Source organism: Herpailurus yagouaroundi, unplaced genomic scaffold (assembly GCF_014898765.1).
Source record: "Herpailurus yagouaroundi ecotype Mexico unplaced genomic scaffold, PumYag 67793, whole genome shotgun sequence".
NCBI classification, from domain to species: Eukaryota; Metazoa; Chordata; class Mammalia; order Carnivora; family Felidae; genus Herpailurus; species Herpailurus yagouaroundi.
Genome location: NW_024420586.1, coordinates 18,419,789 through 18,447,669, shown reverse-complemented (window position 1 = coordinate 18,447,669; position 27,881 = coordinate 18,419,789). Strand labels below are relative to the sequence as shown.

General features: G+C 43.2%; 2 protein-coding genes and 1 long non-coding RNA gene across 4 annotated transcripts in view; 2 read left to right on the top strand and 1 right to left on the bottom strand.

Moving 5' to 3' along the window:
• The window catches only part of MED14 (mediator complex subunit 14), a 68,287-nt gene extending 63,004 nt beyond the window's left edge, over window positions 1–5,283 (top strand). For both annotated transcript variants that reach the window (XM_040468840.1, XM_040468839.1), the window contains 3 exons: window positions 1,276–1,401; window positions 1,821–2,013; window positions 4,642–5,283. In XM_040468840.1, the coding sequence (XP_040324774.1) occupies window positions 1,276–1,401; window positions 1,821–2,013; window positions 4,642–4,715 (393 nt within the window). In that variant the 3' untranslated portion in view covers window positions 4,716–5,283. The remainder of the gene's footprint in view (window positions 1–1,275; window positions 1,402–1,820; window positions 2,014–4,641) is intronic.
• Window positions 1–10,689, bottom strand: part of LOC121026033 (uncharacterized) — a 60,509-nt gene extending 49,820 nt beyond the window's left edge. The window contains exon 1 of the long non-coding RNA XR_005788232.1: window positions 10,588–10,689. This is a non-coding gene — a long non-coding RNA (uncharacterized LOC121026033). The remainder of the gene's footprint in view (window positions 1–10,587) is intronic.
• Window positions 9,233–27,328, top strand: CUNHXorf38 (chromosome unknown CXorf38 homolog). Its single transcript, XM_040468841.1, has 7 exons — window positions 9,233–9,486; window positions 9,657–9,791; window positions 15,667–15,786; window positions 17,659–17,808; window positions 18,321–18,500; window positions 25,654–25,816; window positions 26,266–27,328. The coding sequence occupies exons 1-6, from the start codon at window positions 9,271–9,273 to the stop codon at window positions 25,813–25,815; spliced, it is 963 nt and encodes a 320-aa protein (XP_040324775.1). The 5' UTR covers window positions 9,233–9,270; the 3' UTR covers window position 25,816; window positions 26,266–27,328.
• The last annotated feature ends 553 nt before the right edge of the window (window positions 27,329–27,881 follow it).

The following is a 27,881-nucleotide window of genomic DNA, read 5'->3' as shown; positions in this document are numbered from 1 at the left end:
GGGGCACCTGGGTGACTCAGTCAGTTAAGCATCTGACTTTGGCTCAGGTCATGATCTCACAGTTCATGGGTTTGAGCCCTGTGTCGGGCTCTGTGCTGACAGCTCAGGGCCTGGAGCCTGCAGCCTGCTTCACATTCTGTGTCTTCCTCTCTCTCTGCCCATTCCCCACTCACTCTCTGTCTTTGTCTCTGTGTCTCTCTCTCTCTCTCAAATAAACATTAAAAAAACTTTTTAATAAAATAAAATAAATCTTACCGTCAAATGTGAGGTGTGAATCTAGCTTTTTCTGATGCCCCCAATTGCCTTAATATCATTTATTAAAAAAAAAACAAAAAAAACTGTCTTCTCTGGGGAGACTAATTCCACTTGTCTCCTGTGAAAGTGTATCATATAGATGAAATTCAGATGGTGGCTGATTATATTTTTCCAAGCTTACAACACTTTCATTCAGATGTTTCTGGTATTGCTTTGGTTAATTCCAAATACCTCACTCCTTTTTCCAGTTGGTGTTTTACTGTTAATATTGGGATAGCGGTGTTCCTTTGCTAATAGTCTCAACATTTGCTTCTGTTCTTTCCGATAGCCTATAGGAAACATTTATGTCAAAAAGGATGCCCTTTTGTGTTTTTAAAGGAATAAGTATTCATGTAGCTAAAAAAGACACCACTGAATACAATTTAAAATTATTAATACAGTTTGACAGTTTGACTAGTTTGTTTTAGGAAAGGGGTTGGAAATGAGACTGGGAAGTCTAGGTTGGCACCAGCTAAGAAGGGCCTTGAATGCCGGGTCTCGGTCCTGGGAGGGGAAGGGAACAGCATGTGTCATTGTGTGTCACTGATCATTTGTGAGCTTGATGAGAACCGTGCTCTAGGACATTTGCCTGGCAGTAGTGGGAGGAGGAACTGGGAGAGGCAGCCACCAGAAGGGACCATTAGGGGCTACAGGAGAAGTCACGAACCCTGGAACTTGTTGGGTGGCATCAGTGAAAATAGGCGGGAACAGATGTCAGAGCCACCAAGGAAGCAGAACCCACAGGCCTCAGGAATTAATGGAGTGGGAGGGAAGGAAAGTGGAACACATCCCAGAAATCTGGAGTTGACTTTTATTTAGTAACTTTATGGATGCGTTTTCTTTGAAATAATACAGGCTGCTATCATCTTTATGTCCTGTTAATAATGGAGTATAAGATAAAATGCTAACCTTTCAGATTCCTGTACTAGAGTATAATTTTAAATGTTCATATGACTTGATCATGATTTCTTTTCAAAACAGTTTCCTGACCAGGCAACACAGTTAAAATGGAACGTTCAGTTTTGCCTGACCATTCCTCCCAGTGCACCACCGATCGCGCCTCCTGGGACGCCCGCTGTGGTACTGAAATCCAAAATGCTTTTTTTTGTAAGTACCATCCAGCATATGTGTGTGTGTGTGTGTGTGTGTGTGTGTGTGTGTGTGTACACGCGCACGCGCAGAGCCCCTGAGGCAAAAGCCGTGCGAGGATAGTAGAACAACTTCGGGATAACTGCAGGATTACCCTTCGCTGCCAAACATAGGCTCAGATTCCTTAATTGTCAGTTTAGACTTGACATAATCCTGGTTCCTTTAGTAAGAACAGAAATTTACTGAACCAGATAATTGTGTGGCACCGTTGTATCTTAAGCGTAATACTCAGTTGTCACTTTTCTTGTCCTACTTCATTTTCTTTTGCCTGAGGTAACTTAATCTGATAGAGTGCATGATAGTACCCTTGATAAATTTAGGCAAATGTTTTTTCTTACTACGTTTTTATTCTCTTTGTATGTGTTGTGTGTCTTCAGCTTCAACTAACTCAGAAAACATCGGTCCCTCCCCAAGAGCCTGTTAGTATTATAGTTCCAATCATTTATGACATGGCCTCAGGCACCACCCAACAGGCAGACATTCCCAGACAGCAGAACTCTTCTGTTGCTGCGCCCATGATGGTCAGCAACATTCTGAAGAGGTTTGCAGAGATGAACCCACCGCGACAAGGTACATGACCGGTACATGCTATTGTATTGCATATATGTTTTAAGAGTTCTTTTGAGAGATTCCTCCTCCTCCCCCCACCCCACCTCCTTCCCCACCCCACCCCCAATCCTAGTACTAGAGCGCTGATTGCTGTGGCCCTCTTAACGTCTGCCTGTCGCTTTCTTCCTTTCTCACTGGTTCTTCATTTTTGTCCATGTCTCTGCTGCCTGGACTTCATTTTCGTTAGTGATTTACTATCGGGACTGACCCAGCTGCTAATGCCAGAAGCTTGTGTTCATAGCACACATTGCCACAGAGCCCTAGGTTAGGATGATAGACTTTTCATGGCCGTGAATTCCTGCCCTACTACCATCGATAACCTGCCACTCTGTACATCACCAGTTGAAATGCATGTCGGTTTCTCATACTTCATGGTTCAATCATGAATAGAATATTATCATTCAAAGTTCTGTATCTTCTAAATGTTTTGTGAAGAATAAAAGCTGATACAAATGGCATCACTGCTTTTTGGGCTTCTTATATAAGTGTCAGGTGGGTGCAAGTGAACCTTTTCACCAAGTGCACAAGGAAGCTCTCAAACAACATTTTCAAGGAAACCCGAATGTTTCTGGCAGATAAACAAGGTCCCTTCGATACCATAGTAGCCTACACTTAACACACACCTCCTGGCAGTGCTAAATTTTTGGTTACAACACATAAAAGCTCAGCAAAGAGAACGTTTCTTCCATTTTCCTTGTTTCTGATTTTCAGGAAATTAAATTTACATTTAAATTTGCTTATATCTAATATTAAGGAAGTCCTGTGTAGCTTTCTGTTCAGAATAGTACGATAACAGAATTATGTTTTTAAATGAGGGAAAGTTGTTCTCTGAAACATTTTTAGGTACCACAATGTCAAAATTTTACTAGAGACAGGAATCATGGGAGAAATTCTTTTTGTAGCCATTTATTTCTCCATATTGTATACATCGGCAAGTTTTCACTCAAGCATAGTTTATAAGGAATGAACTGGGCAGTAGAGAAGGGTATGCTTCTTTTGTTGTAATACTTCTTCCACTTCTTACAATTTTCTGCTTTCATCCTTTGACTTATCTCTTCTTTCAGCTAAAAATAGGTCCTTAAAAATCAAAGTTTAAAGCTAAAAGAATTTTCAAAGTAGCAGTCCAGTAGAACTTTGATGATGACGCCATTCCTTCACCAGCAGATGATTATCATTATTATGTCTTGTGGAATTTACAATTAAGAAGAAAGAATGTTTTGATCCTATTGGGATCAAACAAGTTTTTCTACCTACCAATAATGAAAATGTGTTTTTAAAAAGGAAAAAGAAGGATATAACTTTTCCTTTTATTTGAGAAATTGTTGGGATGTTTTGGGAGTGTTTTTCTTTCTTTCTTTCTTTTTTTCTTTTCTTTTTTTAATTTCTACCTTAGACGGGGCAAACTTTGGGTTTCATTTTCTTTCTGTACCGGTTGGAAAGAAGCGTGCAGTAACTTGCACAGGGTCACTGCACATCCCACCCTTGGCCAAAAGGCCATTCATTATTCAATTGGGGTCCCTGGTTCTCTCACTTGTAGCCACTGTAGCACCAGGCCATGCTCCAGGACAGGGAGCCAGCTTTTGGTTTATATTATTTACAGCTGGTTTCAGTTGATTATGTCTAAATATATGTCATGTTCACAAGAAGTAAGAGGCAGGGTCTTTGGTTTCTTTCAGCAAAGGGGAAATCGAAAGGATGAATGATTAGCCTCCCCTCCACCCGCAAGCAAGTCTTGGTTTTGGATTGTTGGTGTGCCATACTTCAGTGCCCCCCCCCCCCACTCCGAACCCATTACTTCTCCCCTCCCAGTGAAGTGCTTTTACGAAAAATCACTTTTTTTTCCATTGAATTTAATGTTGAACTCCAGAAGTTATCATTTCCGTTAATTTTGAGAAAACTCCAATATATGTCATAGAACTGCACTGTCCAATATAATTGTCACTACTGGCCACATGTAGCTTTTTAAATTTAAGCTGATTAAAATGAAATAAAATTTAAAATTCAGTTCCTCAGTCACACTAGCCATAGTGCACATCTAGAATACTTCCATTAGTGCAGAAAGTTCTACTGGACAGTGCTATCGTTAGACATTTTTATCTGGTCTTTGAAGCGACATTAGAAGGACATCGTAGATGTTGTAGCTGATACACAAATATGAACTAGATCTTTGCATTAGCTTCAAAATGCATAAACAAACTGTCCGCAGCCTCGAAACCCAACTTTAAAGGCTTATCCAATGCTCCAGTGTTTCTATGGAGAAACTCTAGGCCTATCTTACTACGTTCACACCTAACTGGGACTTACCCAAAATTTCCCCATGAGGAAAACAAAACCCTAACCAAGTATCATTTGATACTTAACACGAAAGCTTAACCCCCTATAATCTGTGCAGTTAAAATTTAGTCTTTTATTTTGACCCTTAAAGTTCTTTCTGATTTTAGATTTTTAGATTTAATTTAATTTGATTAAATTTAAATTAAATTTAATTTAATCTGATTTTTAGATTTAATTATCCCTACCCCCACCGGTGTGTTGACATCATCTTTCCTGTATTGCGAATAGCTAATGACCATTTTTCTCTTGTTGCAGGTGAATGCACAATATTTGCAGCTGTTCGTGATTTAATGGCTAATCTTACACTGCCCCCTGGTGGGCGTCCATAGACACTATTGTTTTTAAACCAGGAAGGCTGACAAATGAGACAAAACAGCAAAAAAAAAAAAAAAAAAAAAAAAATTCTGAATTTAGCCTTCAGTTTAAAAAGAAAAAGGACTTTTTTGACTTTTAGAGATAAATATTCTAAACTGGCAAAAATTTTCAGGGTGCACTTCTTTCATCAAAAAGACCATCAATCTTTTGTATAGTGAACTTGTATAGTGTGTTTAAATGGGACACATTTCAAACTAGGTAAAACATCAGTGTCCGCTTGCCAGTAATAGATTTAATATTCTGTTTTATACTATAAAGTTATGGAAATGCCAAACTTGTTTATTTAATTGTTTTCTTATGTTTTGGGTGTAATAGTCCTTCTTTTGGTTTTTGTTTGTTTTTTAAGGCAGGTCTGTCTTTTTTGAATACTGTAAAACTGTGATAAACTTTATATTGAAGCTGTATTTTAATATGCCCGCTTTGAATCCTTACATGAAAATGTTCTGGGAGTTGTTATAAACACATCCCAAAGCAGCAATATTTAATAAAACTAGGTTTAAAAAAAAAAACAAAACAGTGACACTCACTTGTGTGTATATCAGCTCTATAGACTTCTCAGGGCCTCCCTTCATCTTTCACCTGGTGGGGCCAGTAGTTAATTTCTAATGATACATGTCTGGAATTTTACCAAAAACATCCGCTTCTTTGTTTCAAGGTTAATTTATTTTCTTCAAACATTCCTAACTTGACCCATGGTGAACATTTTGCACCTTAGTTGTCTTTTAGTGTAGGATTTGGGTAAAAAAGAAGGAACCAGTCTTTGAGAAGAGACAGTGAGTAGTTCATATTGATCAAGGATCCCAAATTACTGCAGTCATTCTCATCCATTGAAGATACGGGAACTTTTTTCTGTTAGGCAAATTTAGCTTACAGGATGCTTCTGCATACAGCATTTAATAGGAAACACAGAACTTGGATGTCCTACCCTTGCATGAAATTTCTGTGACATTTCTTTATCTTGCTTATTAACCTCTCCCCCTTGCCTCCCCCACCAAAATTGGGGTTATTCTACACAATCCCAACTTAATTCATTGTCACCAAAACAGTACAATGTTTTGCTTGGAAGAAACCTGGCACAGTCCCCCCACTTTGAAGAATCCAAGATCCAGTGCCCATCCAGGGTCACATGGAGTTTCTGGTGCTGACACATCTCAGCAGAGTTTCCTTTTGGAGCACTGTGCTCTCTCCCAGTCAGGGACCTTTTTAAGCTTCAAAGAATGTGATCAGAAGCAAAGGTCTTCTGGTGACTTAAATGTTATTTGGGAAAGTTTTTTTATATGATAATACTGCACTGAATTATCTGGTCACTGTAATATTGGCCCTCCAGTAAATTTTAGATGTTCTAATTCCCCTTTAAGTTGATTCGAGCTTCTATTAATTATCAACTACCAAATTCTAGTTTCAAACATCTCACTGCAGTTATATCTGTTCTCAACTTTGCTTGATTCTCCATTCACTTCTGGTCAGAACTGAGGCCTTCTTTGCCTTTCTTCTGTGTCTTATTTCTACCTTTATCCCCTCCTTCTTGCCAAGCTCTGTGCTATTCAGGAGCAGGTGACTGAACTTTATCCTTCCTTTAACCTTTATCCTTCAGTTTCCAGTTCTCCTTATAATGGGAATCACATCAGTTTGGCAATCTACGATGTCTTTATCAAGGGTCAGCACTTTCCTATTTGGAGCTGAGTCCTTTCTTTCATGTAGAAATCTACATGTATGTACAAGAAATGTATTTTTATCTGCAGGACAATATTGTCTCAAATTTTACAAGTAGAGTAAGCTTTTCAGGTATCCTCCCTTTTAAGTGGTTTCAAGACATTAATTGTATTTTTAAACATGATGCATTCAGTGGACACTTTTTTCCTGATTATAACTCATCTCCGAATGCCTTGTGCAAATCAAAAGATAGGATTCAGTGAGCAGAATTTGCTTTTGCTGCTTAAGAGTAAACCCATGATATGAATTTTGATATGCTTGGGACTTGGAATCGGTATATACTTTATTAAAGCTTTGAAAATACTAGCATTCAAATCTTAGGTTCCATGACAAACCATGTCCTTTGCCTCTTTTGTTACCCAGGTTCAATCAAAGGGACTGGATGCCTATAGTGATTTTTTTTTTTTTTTTTCTGATAGGTGGTTTGGGTCTTAACTTGAAGGTGTTTTCAATGTGATTTTAGTAATTTTGGTAATAAATTTATACAAGTTTCAGAGAACTACCAACTCTCTCTAGTTAATTTTCACGGGGATATTTTGGATAATAGTCTGGTTTAGTATTAGCTTGATCTCAAAAGAAGAAATTGGTCCTGATTTGCCACCTTCTTTTTTTCATTTGTGGAAATGATGTTTTGGAATGTACAGAAATACTTTCAGAATTAGGAAGAAAGCGAAAAATTCAACAGAACATATCAAGTTATTAGTAACAGGGGCTGAACCTTAATGTTTGAAAGTTTACCCTCAGCTACTGTAAGCAGAAACTAAAATATACATGATAATGAATGTAAATACCACTAATAACGGTGTTGCAGTTAATACAGTAACTCGTTCAGCCACAGGATACTAACAGTCTGTTAGTCATTCTTTGGACCATGATTAATTTATTAACTTCAAGAAGTATAATTTTGCTATAATTTGGAATCTAGTTTCTACATAAAAAGTTCCTTTCTTTCATGATTTTTCCCCTCCAAGTACTACCTGTTATATTTTACTTTAGTATTTATTATCCAAGTGTTCTTTTTTTTTTTAATGTTTATTTTTGGGAGAGAGCATGAACCAGGGAGGGACAGAGAGAGAGGGAGACAGAGGATCCAAAGTGGGCTCCATGCTGACAAGCAGAGAGCCCGATGTTAGGCTCAAACTCATGAACTGTGAAATCATGACCTGAGCCAAAGTCAGACACTTAACCAACTGAGCCACCCAGGCGTGCCCCCCTGCCAGGTGTTCTTGATCTAAAATCAGTATACAGAAAATTTTAAGAACTTACCAGAAACTTAAGGGAAAGGGAAAATGTTCATGTGTGTTTCACTATTTCTTGTGGAATTTTCTCTTTCATTTCGTTTGATGGGAGTGGGCAGTATGTCTAAGGGAATGATTTGAAGTTTACTTTGGATGGATTTAGTATCGAGGTTATTAAGAGAAAATAAGAGGCCAGACAGCATTGTGCTGCACAACCCCAGGACATGATATCTCACAATCTTCTTTAAGTCGCCTCCACTTCCAAGTGGCCAAGTGATTTATTCAAATACCTTGCCCAGGAATATGACATTGATGGAAAGGCACATTTAGATCAATATAAAATAAGAGCTAATATTCACTGAGAGCTACTATTGTCAGGCACTGGCCTAAGTATTTCAGTGTGTGTTTAATCCTCCCATCAACTCAGTAGGATATGTATTAATATCCTCCTTTTACAGACGAGTAAACTGAGGCCCAGAGAAATGAAGTTTCAAATTTGCTGAGATAAAATTAAGTTTGCTTAAGATCAAACAGCTAAAAGGGGGCAGTTTGAGTCCAGAGCTAGCATTCCTACACACTGTGCCACTTTGCTTTTAACCATGAAGTCAGGGGAAAGTTTTGTGTAGGCTCTTCCGCCAGAGCCTTTGACTCCACACAATTTTAACACTTTTCCAAGCTCAAGAAGCTCACTAAAAAGCAACTAAAACTGAAAGGACCTCTTGGTTGACAGTCCATTACCTTCTGACCCTCATTACACTTATTCGGAGGTTAACTAAGACTGCCTTATGTAAGAAGCGCTAATTATAACCGAGAATACTAAATAATCATCATCTAAACTGGATGCTTCAGGACCATAGTGGAAGAAGCTCTTACCGGGCTCAGGGCAGTACAGCCCTCCAGGATCCAGGGCATGCGTCGTCCCTGTTTGCCTCTGCTAGATGGCCCAGTGGCGGATGTTTTTGAACTTTGTGTCACCTTGGCACACTGCAGGCGCATGGTAGATGCGTGGTACAGGCAGCCGGCGGTCACTCCGCACTAATGCCTTTATTTGCCACAGCCAATGTGTGGGCTTAGGAACTAAATAAACTTCATAGAATTGTATAATGCAAGGAACATCTGTAATTCAAGATGTGTACCTTGAGCACCTTACACATCTCTACAATAAAAGAGGCACGGACACCAGGAGGGGGAGTCGAATCGGGGACTGGCAGGGTTTCAGTTTGGGGAAATAGACTAGAGGGCGGAAGAGTTTCAGGTACAGGCTCTCTGGGCAAGCACTTGATAAAGGAATTAGGCGTCTGCGGTCCCCTAACGCTGGGGTGGTGCACGTACCGGTTAAGCCAGAAGGCTCCGCCCAGGGATCAAGGAGGCTGCGCGAGGAGCTCAACCCCCTCCCTTCGCCGTGCTCGTGGGGCCTGCCTCCAGGCGGGGCCAGGCCGACTGCGCAGCCGCCGCCCACTGCGCAGCCGCCGGCGACGGCGTCTTCCCAGGCTTCCGCGCCTGCGCACTGCCGCCTGCCCCGCCCCTCGCCCCGCTGCCTCCTGGGCTCGAGCGGGACATGGTGCTGTCTGAGCTGGCAGCGCGCCTCAACTGCGCCGAGTACAAGAACTGGGTGAAGGCGGGCCACTGCCTGCTGCTGCTGCGCGGCTGTCTGCAGGGTTTCGTCGCCCGCGAGGTGGTCGCCTTCCACCGCGGCCTGCTCGCCGCCGCCCCCAACCTGGGCCCCCGCGCCACCTGCTGCAGCGGCTCTCGGTGCAGCCCGCGCGCTCGCCAGGTGAGGCCAGGGCCGGGGACCTTGACCACCGCACCCTATCCCCTGTCCTGGTCCCCGAGCGCGGTGTCCCGAGCCCTCCCTGGGGCGGGGCCGACCGCAACGCCCCTCGTTCACTTGCCCAAAACAGCACCCCTCCGCCCGGGACCCCTTCTCACCGCCGCCTCCTGTAGTTTCAGCCTCAGTGTCAGGTATGCGCAGAGTGGAAACAGGAGATTTTGAAACACCACACCAACAGGAATGGAGACGTCCACTGGGGAAACTGCCGACCGGGCCGGTGGCCCGTCGACGCCTGGGAGGTGGCCAAGGTAAGCACCTGCTCGGGAGGATAGGAGGTGACCCACCAGGTAACTGGTCACTTGAAGCCCAGAGCCTCATAAACCGATGCGGGAGAGAGGAAAGGGTGTTTGATATAGGGTCTAGTGTTTACGAGGTTCAGGGCTGTTGTACTGGATCTAACCTAGGTTAGGGAAGTAGAAGCTTTCTTCTACTTTTCTGCTAACAAGGCAGTTGAGTTTGCTACCCGCTATAAGGAAAATTTCGACAAGAGATGCCGGTGACACCAGATGTAGAGTGAGCATCACGAGCACAGGCCCAGCTAAGGAGTAAAACTTTGAGGAGGTCGCGGTGAAGTGTGCAGCCAGATAGAAGACTATTAGGCCTGTTTTCAGATCTTTGCACTATGACTTACTAGCTGAGACAATTGGGGAATTTTTAAGAACTTTTTGATGTTTGCTAGAAGCCCTGTAGGGAGTGGGGAGGGGCAAAGTCACTTCCTAACACAAATTAACTTTTGCAGTCAATCTGCATACTAATTAGCAGCCGGGCACAGGCTTGGTGCCGGGAAAGCAAGGATCAGAGTCCCATTTCAGCTGCTGCTGTGTGACAGTAGCCCAGCCTCTGTACCCTAACCTCAAAAATGAGGAAGTTGGACTTGATCAGTGGCCACCAGGCTGGTGGCTATCGTGGACCCATAAACCCACCACATCTACACCCTCTTCCCCATTTTTTTTTGTTGTTGTTGTTGCCACCATAGACTTGCCAACTTTTACCCAGAAAAGAAAGAAACCCAAAATTCTACCCTTGACTGTGACTGTCCCTTACCTGTTTGGTCTTTGTTGCTGCTTTCATACCCTTGGCATCCTCTTGAAGCCCTTGCCACCTGTTCATGCCCCTTTCTGTTGCTGTCATCAAAAGACTTTCCAGTCCTACCAGAGTATTTATATTCTCTTCCCAGCCACACCCTCCTCTTTTCTCCTCTCTGAACTTGCATGACCCACCCCCAACCCTGATAACACTATAATCTGTTTGTGCTCAGGGGAAGAATCTCTTGAGGGAGCTGACTGGTTTCTTTCTTTTCTTTCTTTTCTTTCTTTTCTTTTCTTTTCTTTTCTTTTCTTTTCTTTCTTTCTTTCTTTCTTTCTTTCTTTCTTTCCTTTCTTTCTTTTCTTTCTTTCTTTCTTTCTTTCTTTCTTTCTTTCTTTCTTTCTTTCTTTCTTCCTTTTCTTTCTTTCTTTCTTTCATTTATTTTTGAGAGAAACCGAGAGAAAGAGTGTGAACGAGGGAGGGACAGAGAGAAGGAGACACAGAATCTGAAGTGGGCTCCAGGCTCCAAGCTGTCAGCACAGAGCTCAACACGGGATCCAAAGTCAATGCAAGATCATGACCTGAGTGGAAGTCAGACCCTTAACCAACTGAGCCACCCAGGCTTTTTTTTTTCTTTCTTTCTTTCTTTCTTTTTTTTTTTTTTGAGTTTATTTATTTAGTTTGAGAGAAAGAGCGTGTGAGAAGGGCAGAGGGCTCAAACTCACAAACCATGAGATCATGATCTGAACAGAAATCAGAAGTCAGACGCTTAACCCATTGAGCCACCCAGGCACCCCAAGGTTAGCTGACTGGTATCACTTTTAGTTCTTGATCACCATTGCTCTGGCCTCGCCTGTGTATAGGGCTCCTGTTTCTGGAGACAGCTGTTGCTGCCTTTCCTTCTGTAAGCTTCCACTCCTCCACCCTCACCCCCAGCTGCTGACTTTTTTCCTGGAGTTGATGCATGCCCTCAGATACATGCTTCTGCATCTTTTTGCCAGACCTACCAGCCTATCTCCATGTGCACCGTCTTCCTTCTGCTAGAGTTGGAAGGGCATCTCTTAACGCCTTGGCTCTCCACTTGTGTGTCAGACCACGTTCCCTCCCACCTACCCACAGACTTTCAGTCTTCAAGTATCCACTCTTTCTCCCTGTCAGCTTAGTCCCATCACCATACAAATAGCTTTAACGTTGCCTCAGTTTATTTAATTTTTTTTTGAAAAAGAAAGAAAAGATTAAACATAGGGTTACCACATGACCTAGCAATTCCACTTCTAGGTTTATACTGAATGAATTTAGAAATATACGTCCACACAGAAACCACACACATTTGTGTGTGAGTGTTCCTAGCAGCACTATTCACGATAGCCGAAATGTGGAAACAACACAAATGTCCATCAGCTGATGAATGGATAAGCAAAATGTGGCCTGTCCATATAATGAGGTGTTATTTAGCCATAAAAGGAATGAAGTTGGTTGAACCTTGAGAACATTATGCCAAGTGAAAGAAGCCAGGCATATATTATACGAAACGTCCAGAATGGGCAGATATGTAGAGATAAAAGGTTAGTGGTTGCCAGGGCCTGGGGGTAAGAGGGAAGTGATAGTGAATGGAGGTAGAGGGCTTCTCTTTGGGGTGATGAAAATGTTCTAAAACGAACTGGTGATGGTTGCACAACCGTGTGAATATACCAAAAACCACTGGACTGTACATTTTTTGTATCGCGGTGTAACTGACATATGACATTGTATCAGTTTTAGATGTGCAACAGAAGGGTTTGATAGGAGTATCGAGTGATTGGCCACATCACCATACATAGTTACAAAAAGTTTATTTTCTTGTGATGAGAACTTCTAAGATCTGCTGTTTCAGCTACTTTCAAATACAACACAGTATTATTAACTACAGGCACCATGCAGTACAATACATCCCCAGGACCTATGTATTTTATAACTGGAAGTCAGTTCCCTTCGACCCCCTTCACCTATATTGCCCGTTCCCACCCCCCACCTCTGAAAACCACCGATCTGTTCTCTGGATCGCTGAGCTTGGGTTTTTGCTTTGGTTTCGTTTAGATTCCACATAGAAGTGGGATCACACAATATTTGTCTTTCTCTGACTTATTTCACTCAGCATAAGGCCCTAAAGATCCATTCACATTGTTGGAAAGAACTGTATGCTTTGAACTGGTGAACTGTATGGTATGTGGATTATATCTCAATAAAGCCGTTTAAAAAAAAAAAGCTTGAATAGATATTTGGGAAAATAAAATTTTAAAAGAAAGAAATGCTTCCCTTGAGCCATTCCCTCTAGCACTCTCCCCATCTCTCTGCCTGCCTCCCATGTGCATGCCCAGCAGAGCGTCTCAGAAAGGGTTTTATGCCTGTTGTCTTTCCCTCAGCTCCTGGTCACTCCTCAACCCATTCCACCGTGGCTTCTGCCCCTCCCAGCACACTGCATCTATTTTGTCGGCACACTTGACCTCCAGTTCTCCAGCCTTATCTTTCTTACCTCTCAGACATTTGGCTCTCCTGGCCACTCTTGAAACAGTTGTGGCTCTGTGACATCATTCTCCCCCACAGGTTTCCTCCTCTCTCTCTGGCTCTTCCTCCTCCTCGGCCTCCTCCTGGTCCTCGGTGGACATTTCTCAGGCCTCTTCTGTCCCCCCTCTTCTGTTCTGGTGATATCGCCCCGGCCATGGAGTTCACCATTAAAGACTACCCTTATGCTAATGGCTCCCCATTTCGTACCCCTGGCCCTTCCCATATGCAAGTGCGTGCTCGACCCCTCTCCTTATTCCCTCCTGGGGACTTTGTATTTACTCCTCGAGCAGGACTCTTCATCTCTACCACCACCACCCCCCACCCCGCCACCAAACCCACGGCCACACTCCAGCAGCAACTACCTACAAACCACCCTCGATTCATCTCTCCCTCTCCACCCCCTTGTTTACACCTGCACAATAGTTGTGGATGCTTCTCTCCATCTCCACGTCACAACTCTCACCTCTCCTGCCTGCCCTCTGGCTGCAGCCTCCATCCCAGTCACCTCTGCTGCTCTGGTCATGTGTGGTCACCTCTGGTCCGTTCTCCACACTGCAGGATGTGTGGTGTTCAGGGGTAAATTGGCTCATTTTCTTCCCTTGCCTAAAACCCTCACGTGGCTTCCTGATATCCTTCGAATAAACTCCAAACCCCTTTCCAGAGCCAGTAAAGCCCAGCACGATCTGGCCCCTGTTTGTTTCTCCAACTTCATCTCCCCCTACTCACTGAACACGCAGTAGAGGATAGTGAGAGGCAAGTAACAGGTGTTTCCCACCACGTGCCTTTGACATCTGGAACACGGTGGCATGCAACACCATTTTAAGAAACTCCTTTCAGTGGCAAGGAGGCAGCAAAGCCTCGCTGTCGGCTTCTAGTTCTGAAGAAAGGGAATAAGTCCTAGAATAAAACGTTAACGTGGGAAAGACAGTTTTATACTGGCAAGAAAATGCCAGATGGGACGTTCCTTGTAATAGAAAAGAAAAACTGTGCCTGGTTTTGAGGCACCTAAGATCCCTTCTTAACTTTGGGATTATCCTCCCAGCGGGAGCTGAAGTGTTTTTTGCTGATGATGGTGGTGGGTTTTTTGGGTTTTTTTTCCAGTTTTACTGCCCTGCTTTGGCTGTGATAAGTTAACTTCTTTGTAAACATTGTAGCATCCACTATAGACTTTCAGAGGATCAGCAAGTCAGTGGCTGTTAAGACATGAAAAGACAGTGGTACTGGCTACTGTATCTTTTTTTTTAATGTTTATTCATTTTTGAGAGAGAGAGAGAGAGCGAGCATGAGCGGAGGGGCAGAGAGAAGGCGGGGGGGGAGAAACAGAATCTGAAGCAGGCTCCAGGCTCTGAGCTCTCAACATAGCACACGGGGCTCGAACTCACAAACGGTGAGATCGTGACCTGAGCCAAAGTCCGATGCTTAACCGACTGAGCCAGCCAGGCGTCCCCCAAAGTTCTTAATTGTGTGAGGCTCCAGTGGAGGATTCCACCACCATCAGGAACATAGCCATGACTCTCCTTGGGGTGTGTTGGCACCGACCACAAGCCCTTTCTGTAATACCGTTACGAGCAGCACTATAGGAAATGTGGTTGCCTGCCTACTGAAATGTGTCTGTTTTCAGGAAAATAGGTCTCTCTATTTAGAGTTCTTATTGCAAGTAATTTTGCTTATGTCATCGTTTCTAGTTCCTTGGCAGGAATGTACCCTTGAGCTGCTGAGCTTGGTAAAATTATTGCATTCAGATGTAAATTTGGAACTGTTGCAGGAGAGAAATATGCCCAAGCCTTGCTGTGACACCATTTTGGGGGTCTGTGCCATAAAATCCTACAGAAGGCAAGATCACACTAGAACGAGGCCCTTCTGATATATCTAGTATCTCAAACGCTAGGATCCCATCTGCAACTCCTAGGTAGGTCATGCTCACGTTGCACTATCAGCACGGTAATTGCCAACATTTATGGCCTGTTGGTTTACCGTGTGCCGGACACCGTCCTTCACCTGCATTAACTCATGTAATTCTCACAACATCCTTCGAAGTAGACGAGGACAGTTCTCCCCTACTAACCAATGAGGACTCTGAGGGTAAGTAACTCGCCCAGGGTCACCCAAGTTGGCAGGTGGCTGAGGTGGGATGTGAACCTGGCTCTATCACACTCCAAAGCCCAGGCTCACTTGGGAGTAACTATCACTTTTAAATTTTAAGTCTTCTTTAACAATTCAGCCATTGAAACCTCAGGAAGGAAAAGAGGGGGGAAAAAAGGACTGCTTTCTACCTGTGCTTCCTGCTTGTCCACCATTAGGAAAGGACAGTTATGCCAAGTGTTGAAGTATTTCTGATAGCAGAGGGATGGATAGAGCAACCCTTCGGTTATCACACTTGGCCAAGCCTTAGCTCTGACATTCTTTCCCAACCTGTGTTTTGGACTCACAAGGCTCTACCTTGAAACCGCAGTAAGAACATTCCAATCAGCATTTGGGAAACAGGCAAGTAACATTTGCCCACCGGTTCCTAGGTTGGAGACTCAGATGTCCCTTGTGCCTCCCCTACTCTAGGCCTTCATGCCCCGAGGACTGGCAGACAAAACAGGCCCTGAGGAATGTGATGCCGTTGCCCTTTTAAGCCTCATCAACTCCTGTGATCACTTCATGATTGATCGAAAGAAAGTCACAGAGGTAAGAGCTGTCACATGTAAAACCATCCAGTGAGGGGCCCCTGGGTGGCTCAGTTGGTTAAGCGTCCAACTTCGGCTCAGGTCATGATCTCACAGTTTGTGGGTTTGAGCCCCACATCATGCTCAGATGCTGACAGGTCAGATCCTGGAGCCTGCTTCAGATGCTCTATCCCCCCCTCTCTCTGCCCCTTCCCCACTCATTCTTTCTCCCTCTCTCTCACTCAAAAATAAATAAACATTAAAAAATAATAATAAAAATAAAATCATCCAGTGAGAGTCAGTCGGGTTGGTGCTGTGAAGGGCAGCTGAGAAAGACACCCTGTGGTGCTCAAGCAGCCGTGCGCACACCCATGTAGCAGACGGTCTCTCCCCAGAACAGTGTCGTGCAGGGAAAGTTAGACTTTGCCTCAAGGTTGGCAACACTAAGTGGGCTAGTGGGGCCCACCTCGCATGCACCTTCTGTGTGTCCAAGAACCCCTATGAGAACGCAGGTAGGAGACTGGCCCCTGAGTTCTCCCTCACTGAAGTTTCCCAACACCTTGATCTTCTGTTCACTGCTAAAATAGATGGGCCACCAATTTCTCTCCCCTGGTCTGCCATAAACAGAAGTCAGGTAATTTTCCATATTAAAAAAAAAATAGGGGCGCCTGGCCGGCTCACTCGGTGGAGCATGTGACTCTTGATCTCGAGGTTGTAGATTCGAGCCACACGTTGGGTGTAAAGATTACTTAAAAAAATAAAACGTTTAAAAAATAAAAAATAAAAAATAGAGAGGAGTGCATCACTCTGTCGGTCATGTGCCAGCATTTGAATCCTGCCCTTCTGAATCTCTTTGGCTAACCCTAACAGACAAGCAGTCTCCGAATAGATCACTATGCTTGTCAGATTTCCTCTGGGGGATTTAGACTTTCTGTTTCACCAGAGAACAGCTCTCGCACATTGATTAGTCTGAGGGTTGTCGAAAAGAGTATACAACGTACCTGGATTATATATAACATATAGAGAAAATGCACGTGTATTTTGCTGGTATGCTAGCAGCTGGAAGAACTGAGAATCTTTCATAATATCAGCAGACAAAAACCGTCACAGTACAAAGTTGACCTCTTCATATCTTTTAGCTAAGAATGTGGAAGACTTTATGTGAATTGTATACTAATACACAATGAGACAGAAGCATTTGTTATACAATATAGGCAAAAGTTGATTTTGTTTTCATCAGACTTGCCACATCAAAACACCCCCTTCGCCCACCTTCCTGGAGCTCCAACAATATTTAAAAGAGTTTTGCATTGTCTGCTTCAGCCTTTGGGTATACGTAGAGCCAGTAACCAATTCTCTTGCTCTTTGGCAGGTGGTTTTTTTTTTGTTTGTTTTGTTTGTTTGTTTGTTTGTTTGTTTTTGATAAGAGTGGTCTTTTTTTGTTGTTGTTATTTGTTTGTTTTTGAGAGAGAACAAGAGCAGGAGAAGGGCAGAGAGAGAGGGAGACAGGATCCGAAGTGGGCTCTGTGCTGACAGCAGTGAGCCAAATGTGGGGCTTGAACTCACAAACCATGAGATCACAACCTGAGCCCAAGTCGGCTGCTCAAGTGACTGAGCCACCCAGGCACCCCTGGCAGGTGGTTTTAAGTTTAGAGATTTGGGAGGTTGTGTAAGAGATAACCAGCCAGTCACAAGATTTCAAGAGCCGACAATAGTTGTAGGCCTGTTTGTATTTCTCACTCGTTACTCCAAGTAGCAGGCGGTCAAACATCCCCCTGAAGCCTTGTGGATTTCATAATTAACAAAGCCTTTCTGCAGTTTTTCTTGGGAAGTCCAGAATTTCCATTTACCCCGTTATTTGACTTTGAAACCTTCTTTTTTTGCCTTTCTGTAGGTGATTAGATGTCGTAATGAGATCATGCATTCTTCAGAGATGAAAGTGTCTTCTCTGTGGCTTCGAGATTTTCAGATGAAGATCCAAAATTTTCTGAATGAATTCAAGAATATTCCAGAGATTGTGGCAGCCTACGCCAGAATAGAACAGGTAAAAATCAGATTTAACAGTTCTGGCATAAAGAACTAAGGAGAGAGGCGCCTGGGTGGCTAAGTTGGTTTAAGTGTCTGACTCTTGATTTCCACGCAGGTCATGATCTTGAGGTTGGTGGCATCGAACCCCTCGTCAGGCTCCATGCTATAGCGTGGAGCCTGCTTGGGATTGTCTCTGCCCCTCCCCCGTGCATGCACAGTCTCTCTCTCTCTCTCAAAATAAATAAATGAACATTAAAAAAAAAAAAAAACTAAGGGAAAAAAGCAACTCCAGTCACTCATTTAGAATTTGAAGTTTGTTGGATTTAAATGAAATTTTAGAATGTAAACAGGGGGAAAAATGTTGATACGAAATGCAGAATTGTGCTGGGCTTAAGAAGCTTTTCTGTGGTCACAAGATATTACTAAAATGGATACAGTCAAAGAGGTTTAGTTATAAATTCTTTGAGCAATCCAGTGAAACATCTTTTCCATTCCATTATTCATATATTTGTTCGATGATTCAAACAGCTGTTGACATCTGACTGGGCTGTTCACATCCCTGCAGAAGATCAGCTAGATGGATGTGAATATGAAACAGGAGTTTACCTGAGTGAGAGCCAAGTAAATGAAATAGAAATGGAATTACTAAAGGAGAAACTTCAAGAGATCTATCTTCAAGCACAAGAACAAGACGTGTTGCCTGAAGAGGTAAAAAAAAAAAAAAAAAAAAGTATTCTATTCTCTGTGCGAGTAGACCAAAGAAAGGCACCAGGGAGGAAGAGTAGCTTGTTTCAACATATTGCCAGTTATGTTTCTGATTTATAAGTCCGATCATTTCCAGAAATGCATGTTCTTTTGACACAGACTAACACTACCTTTAAACAAATATTTTCCCTCGATCAGCAGATATCTGAGTGCCTAATGTGTGCACAGAGTGGCACAACACGGTAAGGGCTCCAACAGGTTTCTGAACAAAAGGCTCTGGGGATTCTCTGCAAGTCGAGAGGGGATTGCAAAAAAAGACTTTGCTGAGAAGATGCTGTTGAGCCAGGACTAGGAGGATCACGTAAGAGTTTGGCAAACTGGCATGAGTGGAAGGGTGTTCTTGGCAGGAGGAACAGCACTTGCAGAGGTATAGAAGAATAACTTGGGCCTGAGCAGTGGTAAGGCCAGCATAGAAGATGTGGTCAGATGCGAGGGCAGTCAGGTAGGTAGCTTGAAGCCGTATTTTGAAAGGTTTGTTGTGCTGTTCCAAGGGGCTTGGACCTTTTTCCTAAAAAGCAGTAGGGAGCCAATGGGTGTTTTTAGGCCAGAAAGAGTTAATCAAATGGATCCAGTATGGCTTTTAGAAGGTTAACTCATGGTAGTTGGAGGTTGGAGACTTGCAGGATAGTGTCACAGCCATGCGAGGTTGGAGAGAGGACAGAAACTAGAGGTACGGTGGAGGGGCCGCATTCTGGAGGCATTGCTTGGGTAGAGCTGATGGCTCTTAGTGGATGCTTATATTACTTGGAGTGTGGCATGGGGCTGGAAGGATCTGGGGAAGGAGGGTGTCAAAGGATCAACAAGGTTTCCAGCTTAGGCCCCTGCAGGCTAATGATGGCCGTAAGTCCTGATAGGGAATACAGGAGAAATGAATCCCCTTTGTTACATGCAAGGTATAAAAAAGCAGTGTTCTGGTAAAATTCAGACGTATTCCAGTACTTGCTGGATTAGAATTTTACATCACCAGGAAATCTTGGACAAATCATTTTTCCTCTCCATTGTACCATATCCAAGCAAAGTAGTTTTGCTGGTTGCCTCTTTAAACACAGAGTGTTTATTTACTATAAAGTATTTCATTCATTAAGCTGTGCTCCTTACTGGTCCATATGCATATGTTAATCATTCTGACCTTGACCTAGATGATTCATTCAGCCTGGTGAGCTCCTAATTTAGCAGCGGGACCAGGTACCACTGGTTTCTGGATGCTCCCACCCCAGCACAGCATAGGTGTTTACAATGATGAAGAGGACAGTTAAGTCTTGTATTTTCTAAACCCGGGTGTTTTACCTTACTTTATTTTATTTTATTTTTTTTTTATTTAAAAAAATTTTTTTTTCAACGTTTTTATTTATTTTTGGGACAGAGAGAGACAGAGCATGAACGGGGGAGGGGCAGAGAGAGAGGGAGACACAGAATCGGAAACAGGCTCCAGGCTCCGAGCCACCAGCCCAGAGCCCGACGCGGGGCTCGAACTCACGGACCGCGAGATCGTGACCTGGCTGAAGTCGGACGCTTAACCGACTGCGCCACCCAGGCGCCCCTACCTTACTTTATTTTAAAATACCATTAGAACCAGGGGCATCTGGGTGGCTCAGTTGGTTCAGCATCCAACTCTCAATTTCGGTTCAGGTCATGATCTCAAGGTTCGTGGGATCGAGCCCTGTGTTGGGCTCTGCACTGACAGTTTGGAGCCTCCTTGGGATTCTCTCTCTCCATCATCTCTCTCTGTTCTTCCCCCATTTGTGTGCTTGCCCTCTCTCTCTCTCTCTGTCTCAAAATAAATAAACATAAAAAAAATAAAATACCATTAGAACCGGCCCCAATTTTCTTTCTGCTGCTTTTGTTAGAAGCAGTGTAGAACAGAACAAGACAACAATGGGGTTGGAGAGGAGGGGTCAGACTCAAGCCCCTTGAGTGGTCACTAGCTCTGTCTTCTCTCTTGAGGGACCTGTGGTTCTTTTTTTTTTTTCTGTCTGTGTAACACACAGCAAAATGCATCTGTACAGGAGCACACTCAAGCCAGGAGTCTGTGTAATTTAGAAGCTGGAAGGGAACCTGGCGGTCACCATATCCCCTGCTTTACATGCCAGGCAGCAACCCCAAGGAGCAGGCAGGAACAGAAGAGTGTGAGGGTTGGCGCAGGGGTCTCCCTCCTCTGGTCCTGTGCCTTTCCACATGCGGCACTGCAGATCTCGTATCGCTGAGGTGCTGGCAGCTGTCAATTCTGAACCCTCATTACCTCTGCTTTACAGAGAGGAAACTGGGGTTGGGTGGCCTGTCCTCTGCATCCCAAAGCCTCTATATAGAATTGATAAATTTGCATTTTTCCTGCTTTCTGTTCAGTAGACCATGGCATTTCTCTTGATATTTCAATTGATCAAAATGTAAGTTAGGATTGATTGGCACATTATCTGAAAGAATTTGAAGGTTGGCTTTCCATGATGCGTGGAACTGATCTCTTTTGAAAGTTCCACACCATACAAGATTATCCACATTCTTTAGGGTGAGCCTCCAAAGTCTGAAGATTTGCTAAGCCAAATGGCAGTGAATTGAAAATGTCATCAGCTGCGGCTGTTAGTTTCAGCTGAGGTCATGATCTCGCGGTTCATGGGTTTGAGCCCCACATCAGGCTCTGCGCTCACAGCACGGAGCCTGCTTCAGATCCTCTGTGTCCCTGTCTCTGCCCCTCTCCCTCCCTCTCTCAAAAATGAATAAATGTTAAAAAAAAATTTTTTTTAATTCAGCTAAAGCATGTCAAGCGCAGTAAGTGGCTAAAAAACATGTAAGGAGTTTGTGCATTCTTTAAAACCATTCCTGATATCTTAAACCCTGGTGAAGGGACCATCTCCACAGAGACCCCTGGGGAGACATAAGCAGAAGGGGCAGTGACAGATGTACCTGACTCAGTAAGAAAAAGGATTGAAATGACCCTTCATTTATTATATTCCAGAAAATACTTACGGAGCATGTACCTACTATGTGCCAGACACAGTTCTAGAAGCTTGGTGTGCATCAGTGACCAAAACAAAGATCCCCGTAGGGGGAGACAGTAAAGAGTCAATGTAGTAAGCAAACGGCGCTTCTCAGCTTTAGAAGAAGTACTGTGTCAAGCACAGAATGGGGGACGAGGAGTAGCAGAGTGGGGACGAGTATCAGGTTGCAACCGGGTGGTCAGGTTGGCCCCCTGGAAAAGGTGAGGATTAGCCATGTGCACATGTGCAGGGAGAGCCTTCAGGCAGGGGGCACAGCAATGTGAGCAGGATGGCTGGGGTGCGGATACAGAAAGAAAAGCGTGTGAGGAGGTAAGAGAAAGTAAGGCGAAGAAAGCAGGTCATATTGGCCCGTGAGCCATCAGAAGGACGTAGGCTCTTACTCCTGCGATGGCCGCTGTGGGACAGGAGCAGGGAGACACACAAGGAGGCTCCTGCACTTACCGGGTTCAGACCAGGACAGAAGCGTAGACATGGTATGGTGAGAAAGTGCGCACATGGGGGCATGTAGAGACGTCAAAGACAAGTCCAAGGGTTTGGGATTAAGCAGAAGAATGGGGATGCTAAGCATGTTTTGCCTAGAGCAGCACATGGCACATAGTAGACTGGCTCTTGATAAGTATTTGTGGAATGAGTGTACCAGACACAATGCTAAGTTCTTGGAGTAGATTATTTCTTTTTTTATTAAAAAAAATTGTATTTAATGCTTATTTTTGAGAGACACAGAGCATGAGCAGGGGAGGGGCAGAGAGAGAGGGAGACACAGAATCTGAAGCAAGCTCCAGGCTCTGAGCTGTCAGCACAGAGCCTGACGCGGGGCTTGAACCCATGAACCTCGAGATCATGACCTGAGCCGCTGTTGGATGCTTAACCAACTGAGCCACCCAGGCGCCCCAGAGTAGATTATTTCTAGTGCTCACATGAATCCTAGGTGGTGTTGGTAGCCTCATCTTTCATTGGCATATGTGGAAGTGAGCTCAGAGAGGTCAAGTGTCTTACCCAAACTTAACACAGCTTTTAAGTGGTAAAGCTGGGCTTCAAAATCCAAGTCTGTCTGACTACATTCCGTGATTTTTCTAGTACTTTCAGCTTTTTCATCTCTATTTCCTCTTCTCCCTTTACATATAAACGTTCAGAAGTCTTCCCTATTCTTAATTTAAAAAATTTTTTGACTGTGTCTCTGCACCGCCCCCACCACCCCACCAAACTAAAATAATCACCCCTCTTAAGCACATTTCAAGGGCACAGAGGATCAAGAGGTCACAGCAAAAGGATCACAGTGCCCAAGTCATCCAATGAGAAGGTCTCTAGAGAGGGGGAGGAAGGCCCCCACTCCATCTTGGAGTGTGTGCAGGTCGCAGACCCAGCCAGCGGTGTCATGGGCATCTGATGGGAACCCAGTACCAAGCACAGGCATAAGCACTAACAGTGCAGTATCCACAGTTACCAACGTGTGCTGGGGGTAATGTCGTCAGTGTGATCTTTCACATTTTTATGGTTTCCAGATTTATTATTTAAAGCCCAGGTAACTTTGAGGAGCAGTAGACTTGCTTCCAGCTGTGTAATAAACAGCCTGTTCCCCTCTACTTAACTAACCTGTCTGGAGATCTCTGGCAGTCTTTAGCTCCTCGCTGGCCCTCCCGGATCCCTGTTCGTCCTAGCCACAAGCCACAGCCAGTCTTCTTCCTCCCTCCCATCCCGCCATCATCTAGCATCTGGCTGTTTCATGTGCCTACATCACAATAACCTGAGTGCGTGCTTAGCTTATGCCCCACATCTACTGCATCAGAATCAATTATGAATTCTCTGTAAAGTTTAAGAACCACCACTCTGCTAGGAGTAAGGTACTCCATTGCTTTTCTTCATCAGATTTAAGTCCTCTTGACCTAGCTTGGAGTTCAGGATCCCCCATTAAAAAAATTCACCATGCCCCCCAAATATGAGTGGCTCTCATTTAAGCAAAGTGACCGGTTAGGGGATCCTGAGGATAAGCCCAGTGAAAACACTTCCATTGTACTATTCTGAGAGTACTTGTATTAGTTTAAGCGTTGGGAAGTATGCATTATTGGTGGGAGTTTAAATCAGCATAGTAACCTCTATACATGGTAGTTTGGGCAAAATCTATTAACAGTAAAAGAGAAAACTCAAAATTAACACCACGTTCCACTTCTAAAAACAGATCCTACAAATAGCCTGTCACTTGTGCAAAATGACACGTGTACCAGGTTAGTTACTCCAGCATTATTGCTCCTAACAGAAGACTTGAAATAACATGTTAAAATGTGAAGCATCCATAACTCAAATACTATATAGTCATTAAAAAAAATAATGAGGCCACTCTTTCTAATCTGCCACAGAAAAAAAACTCGGTAGAGGGACAGCGTCTAGTATGCTGCCATTTGTGTTTTTTAAAATGTGTATGTGTCAGTCATAGTTATTGTGAAAAAACTTTTAAATGTGTATGTATACATGTATATATGTGTGCTCACATGTAAGTCTCTGGAAGAAACACAAGAAACTTTGTTGTGGTCCCCTCTGAAGATAGGAGCTGGGTGACTGGGGACAGGGTGGGGAAGAAGACTGACTTTTTACCTTGTTCCCCTGTGTTCATTTTGAATTCTGTACATGTACATTTATTACTATTAAACATACATATATTTTATAAGTATTTAATATACACATATTCAATAGTAATAAATGTGCAGCTATAAATTCCAAATGAAAGGGCATCATTTTGTTTTAATATTACAGTATACATATATATGTGTGCATACATGTGTGCCCGTGTGTGTGTGTGTACATACACATATAGAGATAGAGACAGATATATAGCCCTTTCCTACAAATGCAGGAAGTTTTTTTTTTTTTTTCAAATGCAGGAAGTTTTAAAGCAAAAAGAGTTAAAAAAATTTTCCCCATTTTTATGAGATGTAATTGACATGCAGCTTAAGGCATACAGCATGATGATTTGACCTACATATACGGTAAAATGGTTACCACGGTAAGTTTAGTTAATATCCATCTGCTCATACAGATACAAACAAAAAATAAGAAAAAAACTTTTCCTGGTGATGCGAACGCTTAGGATTTACTCTTGTAACAAATGTCCTGTATATCACACAGCAGTGTTCGCTGTAATCATCGTGTTGTACATTCCATCCCTAGTACTTTTTTATCTTATAACTAAAGTTTGTTACATTTTGATCCCCTCCCTCTCATTCCCTCTCTGCCCCACCCCATCCCCCCTTCAGGTTACTACAGTTCTGATCTCTTGGTCTTTGAGTTTGCTTTTTGGGGCTTTTTTTTTTTTTTTTTCTTAAGATTCCACGTATAAATCATACAGTATTTGTCTTTCTCTGACTTCTTTCACTTAGCATAATGCCCTGAAGGTCCATCCACGTTGTCACAAATGCAGGATTTCCTCCTTTTTTTTATGGCTGAATAATATCCCATGGTATATATATGTACCACAACTTCTTTATCCATTCATCTATCGATGGATACTTAGGCTGTTTCCACATCTTGGCTGTTGTTAATAATGCTGTTCATGAACATGGGGCTGCAGATATCTCTTCCACATGGTGTTTTCATTTCCTTCAGATATATTCCCAGAAGTAGAATTGCTGGATCTCATGGTAATTCTGTTTAATTTTTTTGAGGAACCTCCATACTGTTCTCCATAGTGGCTACACCAGTTTACATTCCCACCAGCAGCGCACAGGGGGTCCCTTTTGACCACATCTTCACCAGCATCTATTACCTCTTGTCTTTTTGATGATGGCCACTCTGACAGGCACATGGTGAGATTTCATTGTGGTTTTGTTTTGCATTTCCCTGATGATTAGTGATGTTGAGCACCTTTTCATGTACCTGTTGTACCTGAGTTGTACGAGTTCTTTATATATTTTGGATGTTGGCCCCTAAAAGCAAAAAAAAAAAAAACAAAAAAAACTTGAGACAAGCAGACACCCCTTTGTGTAGCCCCAGAACCAGCTACTGGTGGACACATGAGCAAGAGACAGTTTGAAGCTAGTAAGTTTTTCATCAGAATTATAAGCCTGCTATAAAATTTTCTAAGCCATACATTGTGTGGTTTCCTCTTGCAGATCTTAAATCGACTGGAAGTAGTGAAAGAATTTCTGAGAAACAATGAGGATCTTAGAAATGGTCTTACCGAAGATATACAGAAGCTAGACAGCCTCCATCTACAGCATCAAAAACCAAGTTCAAAGGAACCTGGGGCACAGACACCTGAAGGGAAGGCCTGAGGTGAGTTTAGACCTTTGAGGTTAAGTAAGGATAGAATAACCTCATCTCTCTGATGCCTGTTCTCTTATGTAAGGCCATAATGAACTCACAATTTAGTCTAACCCGAAGTTTTTCTGTGTCCTTATTATTTGAAAGAAAGGACACTGAGCCCTGCGCTCTTTCTAATTGATGGTTCTCACATCTGTGAACTAATTCAACATAATCTGCCTGTCAGCTGTGTTTAGTCAAATATACCTGAGGTCATTGGTCTAGTCTTAAGTAAATCAACTTTCTAACATAATCCAAAAGCACATCAGCCCTAAAATGACACCAGGGATCCCTAGCTCTTCCCTGTGGCATCACTAGCAACTTGTTAATTTCCATAAGAAGAACTTGTTAAAATAACTGTCTTTGGTGTTTTACATTTTTCCTTTCAAATAAAGAAAATTAAACATTTTCTCTTGTTTTAGGCTGCCCTTTGACAAAACCCAGGCATGTTATGTGAAGGTCGGCATGGCTTCAATTTCAGCCCTTCTTTTCTGTGCAAAAGGAAAAACTTAACAGAGTGCACCACCCAAACAAAAAGGAATTTTTGTTGTCTTTTCTCGGACTTTCCTTTGACTCTTTGGGGATATTTTTTTTAATATTCGTAAGCTTGGTGTTGTGTTATCTGTAACCCACCAAAAAATGTTAGATACTGTTGTGCCAAAACTTGCTGTCACCCAGGGTTTTTTTTTTTTTTTTCTTTTGTTTGTTTTGGTTTATTGGTTTTGCGGGAAGGTTTTTGCTATTCTTTTCTGATCCTAAACTTAAGCTGCTTAACACAGTAAAGGCTATGTGGCCAGCCCTGGGTGAAGGGTCACAAAGAGTTCCCTGCCAGGTGGCACACAAGCCCTATCCCTACCCGCTTCCTAAAAAAAGTCTCGCTTACGAGGGGTGCCCAAGGGGCAGGCTGTGATGTAAATCCTTCCTTTTTGAAAGAAGGCAAGAAAAGAGATTGCCCATTTTCTAGCCATTTCCAATTTAGTACAGAACTGTTGCTACCTATTTTTGGTAGCCCCGGGCACTAGGGCAAGGAGGTGGGCCCAGGCTGGTCAGTGGGGACCAGAGAACACAGTGACTTGATTGACCAAAGCAGGCAGAAGAAGGCCCATGCCAGTCTCACAAACGGGAATGTCGGGGATAGCTTCACAGTTACTGACCTGTTTATGGTACTCCTGGGAAAAGTCAACTCCCGTGGCAATCCCCTCTTTCCGCTCATTAATATCCTGAGTGCACAGGGCCTAGGCCTCATGTGCTCCATGAATATTTGTTGACCGAAGGATCCACAGATGCTTATTCATACACATGAATGTTAGACCATTAACTAAACCAACCTGGTCCTTTGTTATGAGATTTAAGAGTGAAATACCAACATTCTTTTAGAAATTCAAAGGCATCATTTTTCTTTCAGCAGATTGACAGATTCATTTGTACTTCCTCTATCCCCAAAAGTCATCTACTTCTGACTTTATCCTGTCTGTTTCCTAAACTGCAAAACCACTGTCCAGTCATATGCAGTGGTCCGGGGATCAGCCTCACCCTTCCCTACCTCTGCTCCTGTTCAAAGCCAGCAGTGCCTAACTGGGCCATGTCACCTCTGGACCTTCCGGAACAGAATTGCCTCATTCCCCGCTTCCTGGAGGAGATGCTTCCACTCCAACCCCAAATGAAGCCATCCTCCTTTGCTTACTGAGCTGCCCATCAAGGATGTGACCCTGTAGGGGCACCTGGGTGGCTCAGTCAGTTAAGTGTCCGACTCTTGATTTTGACTCAGGTCATGATCTTGTGGTTCGTGGGTTGGAGCCCCACACTGGGCCCCACGCTGACAACTGATAGTGTGGAGCCTGCTTACAATTCTCTCTCCCCCCTTCCTTGCTAGCACACGCTGTCTCAAAATAAATAAATAAACATTAAAAAAAAAAAAAAGGATGTGGTCTCTAGAGAATGGGGAGAGGGTGAAGTGTATTTGGTATATTTTTATATTAAAATGAGTGTAATATAATGCTGTAAACCCTGGATAAATACAAACGTGCCTGTAACTTAA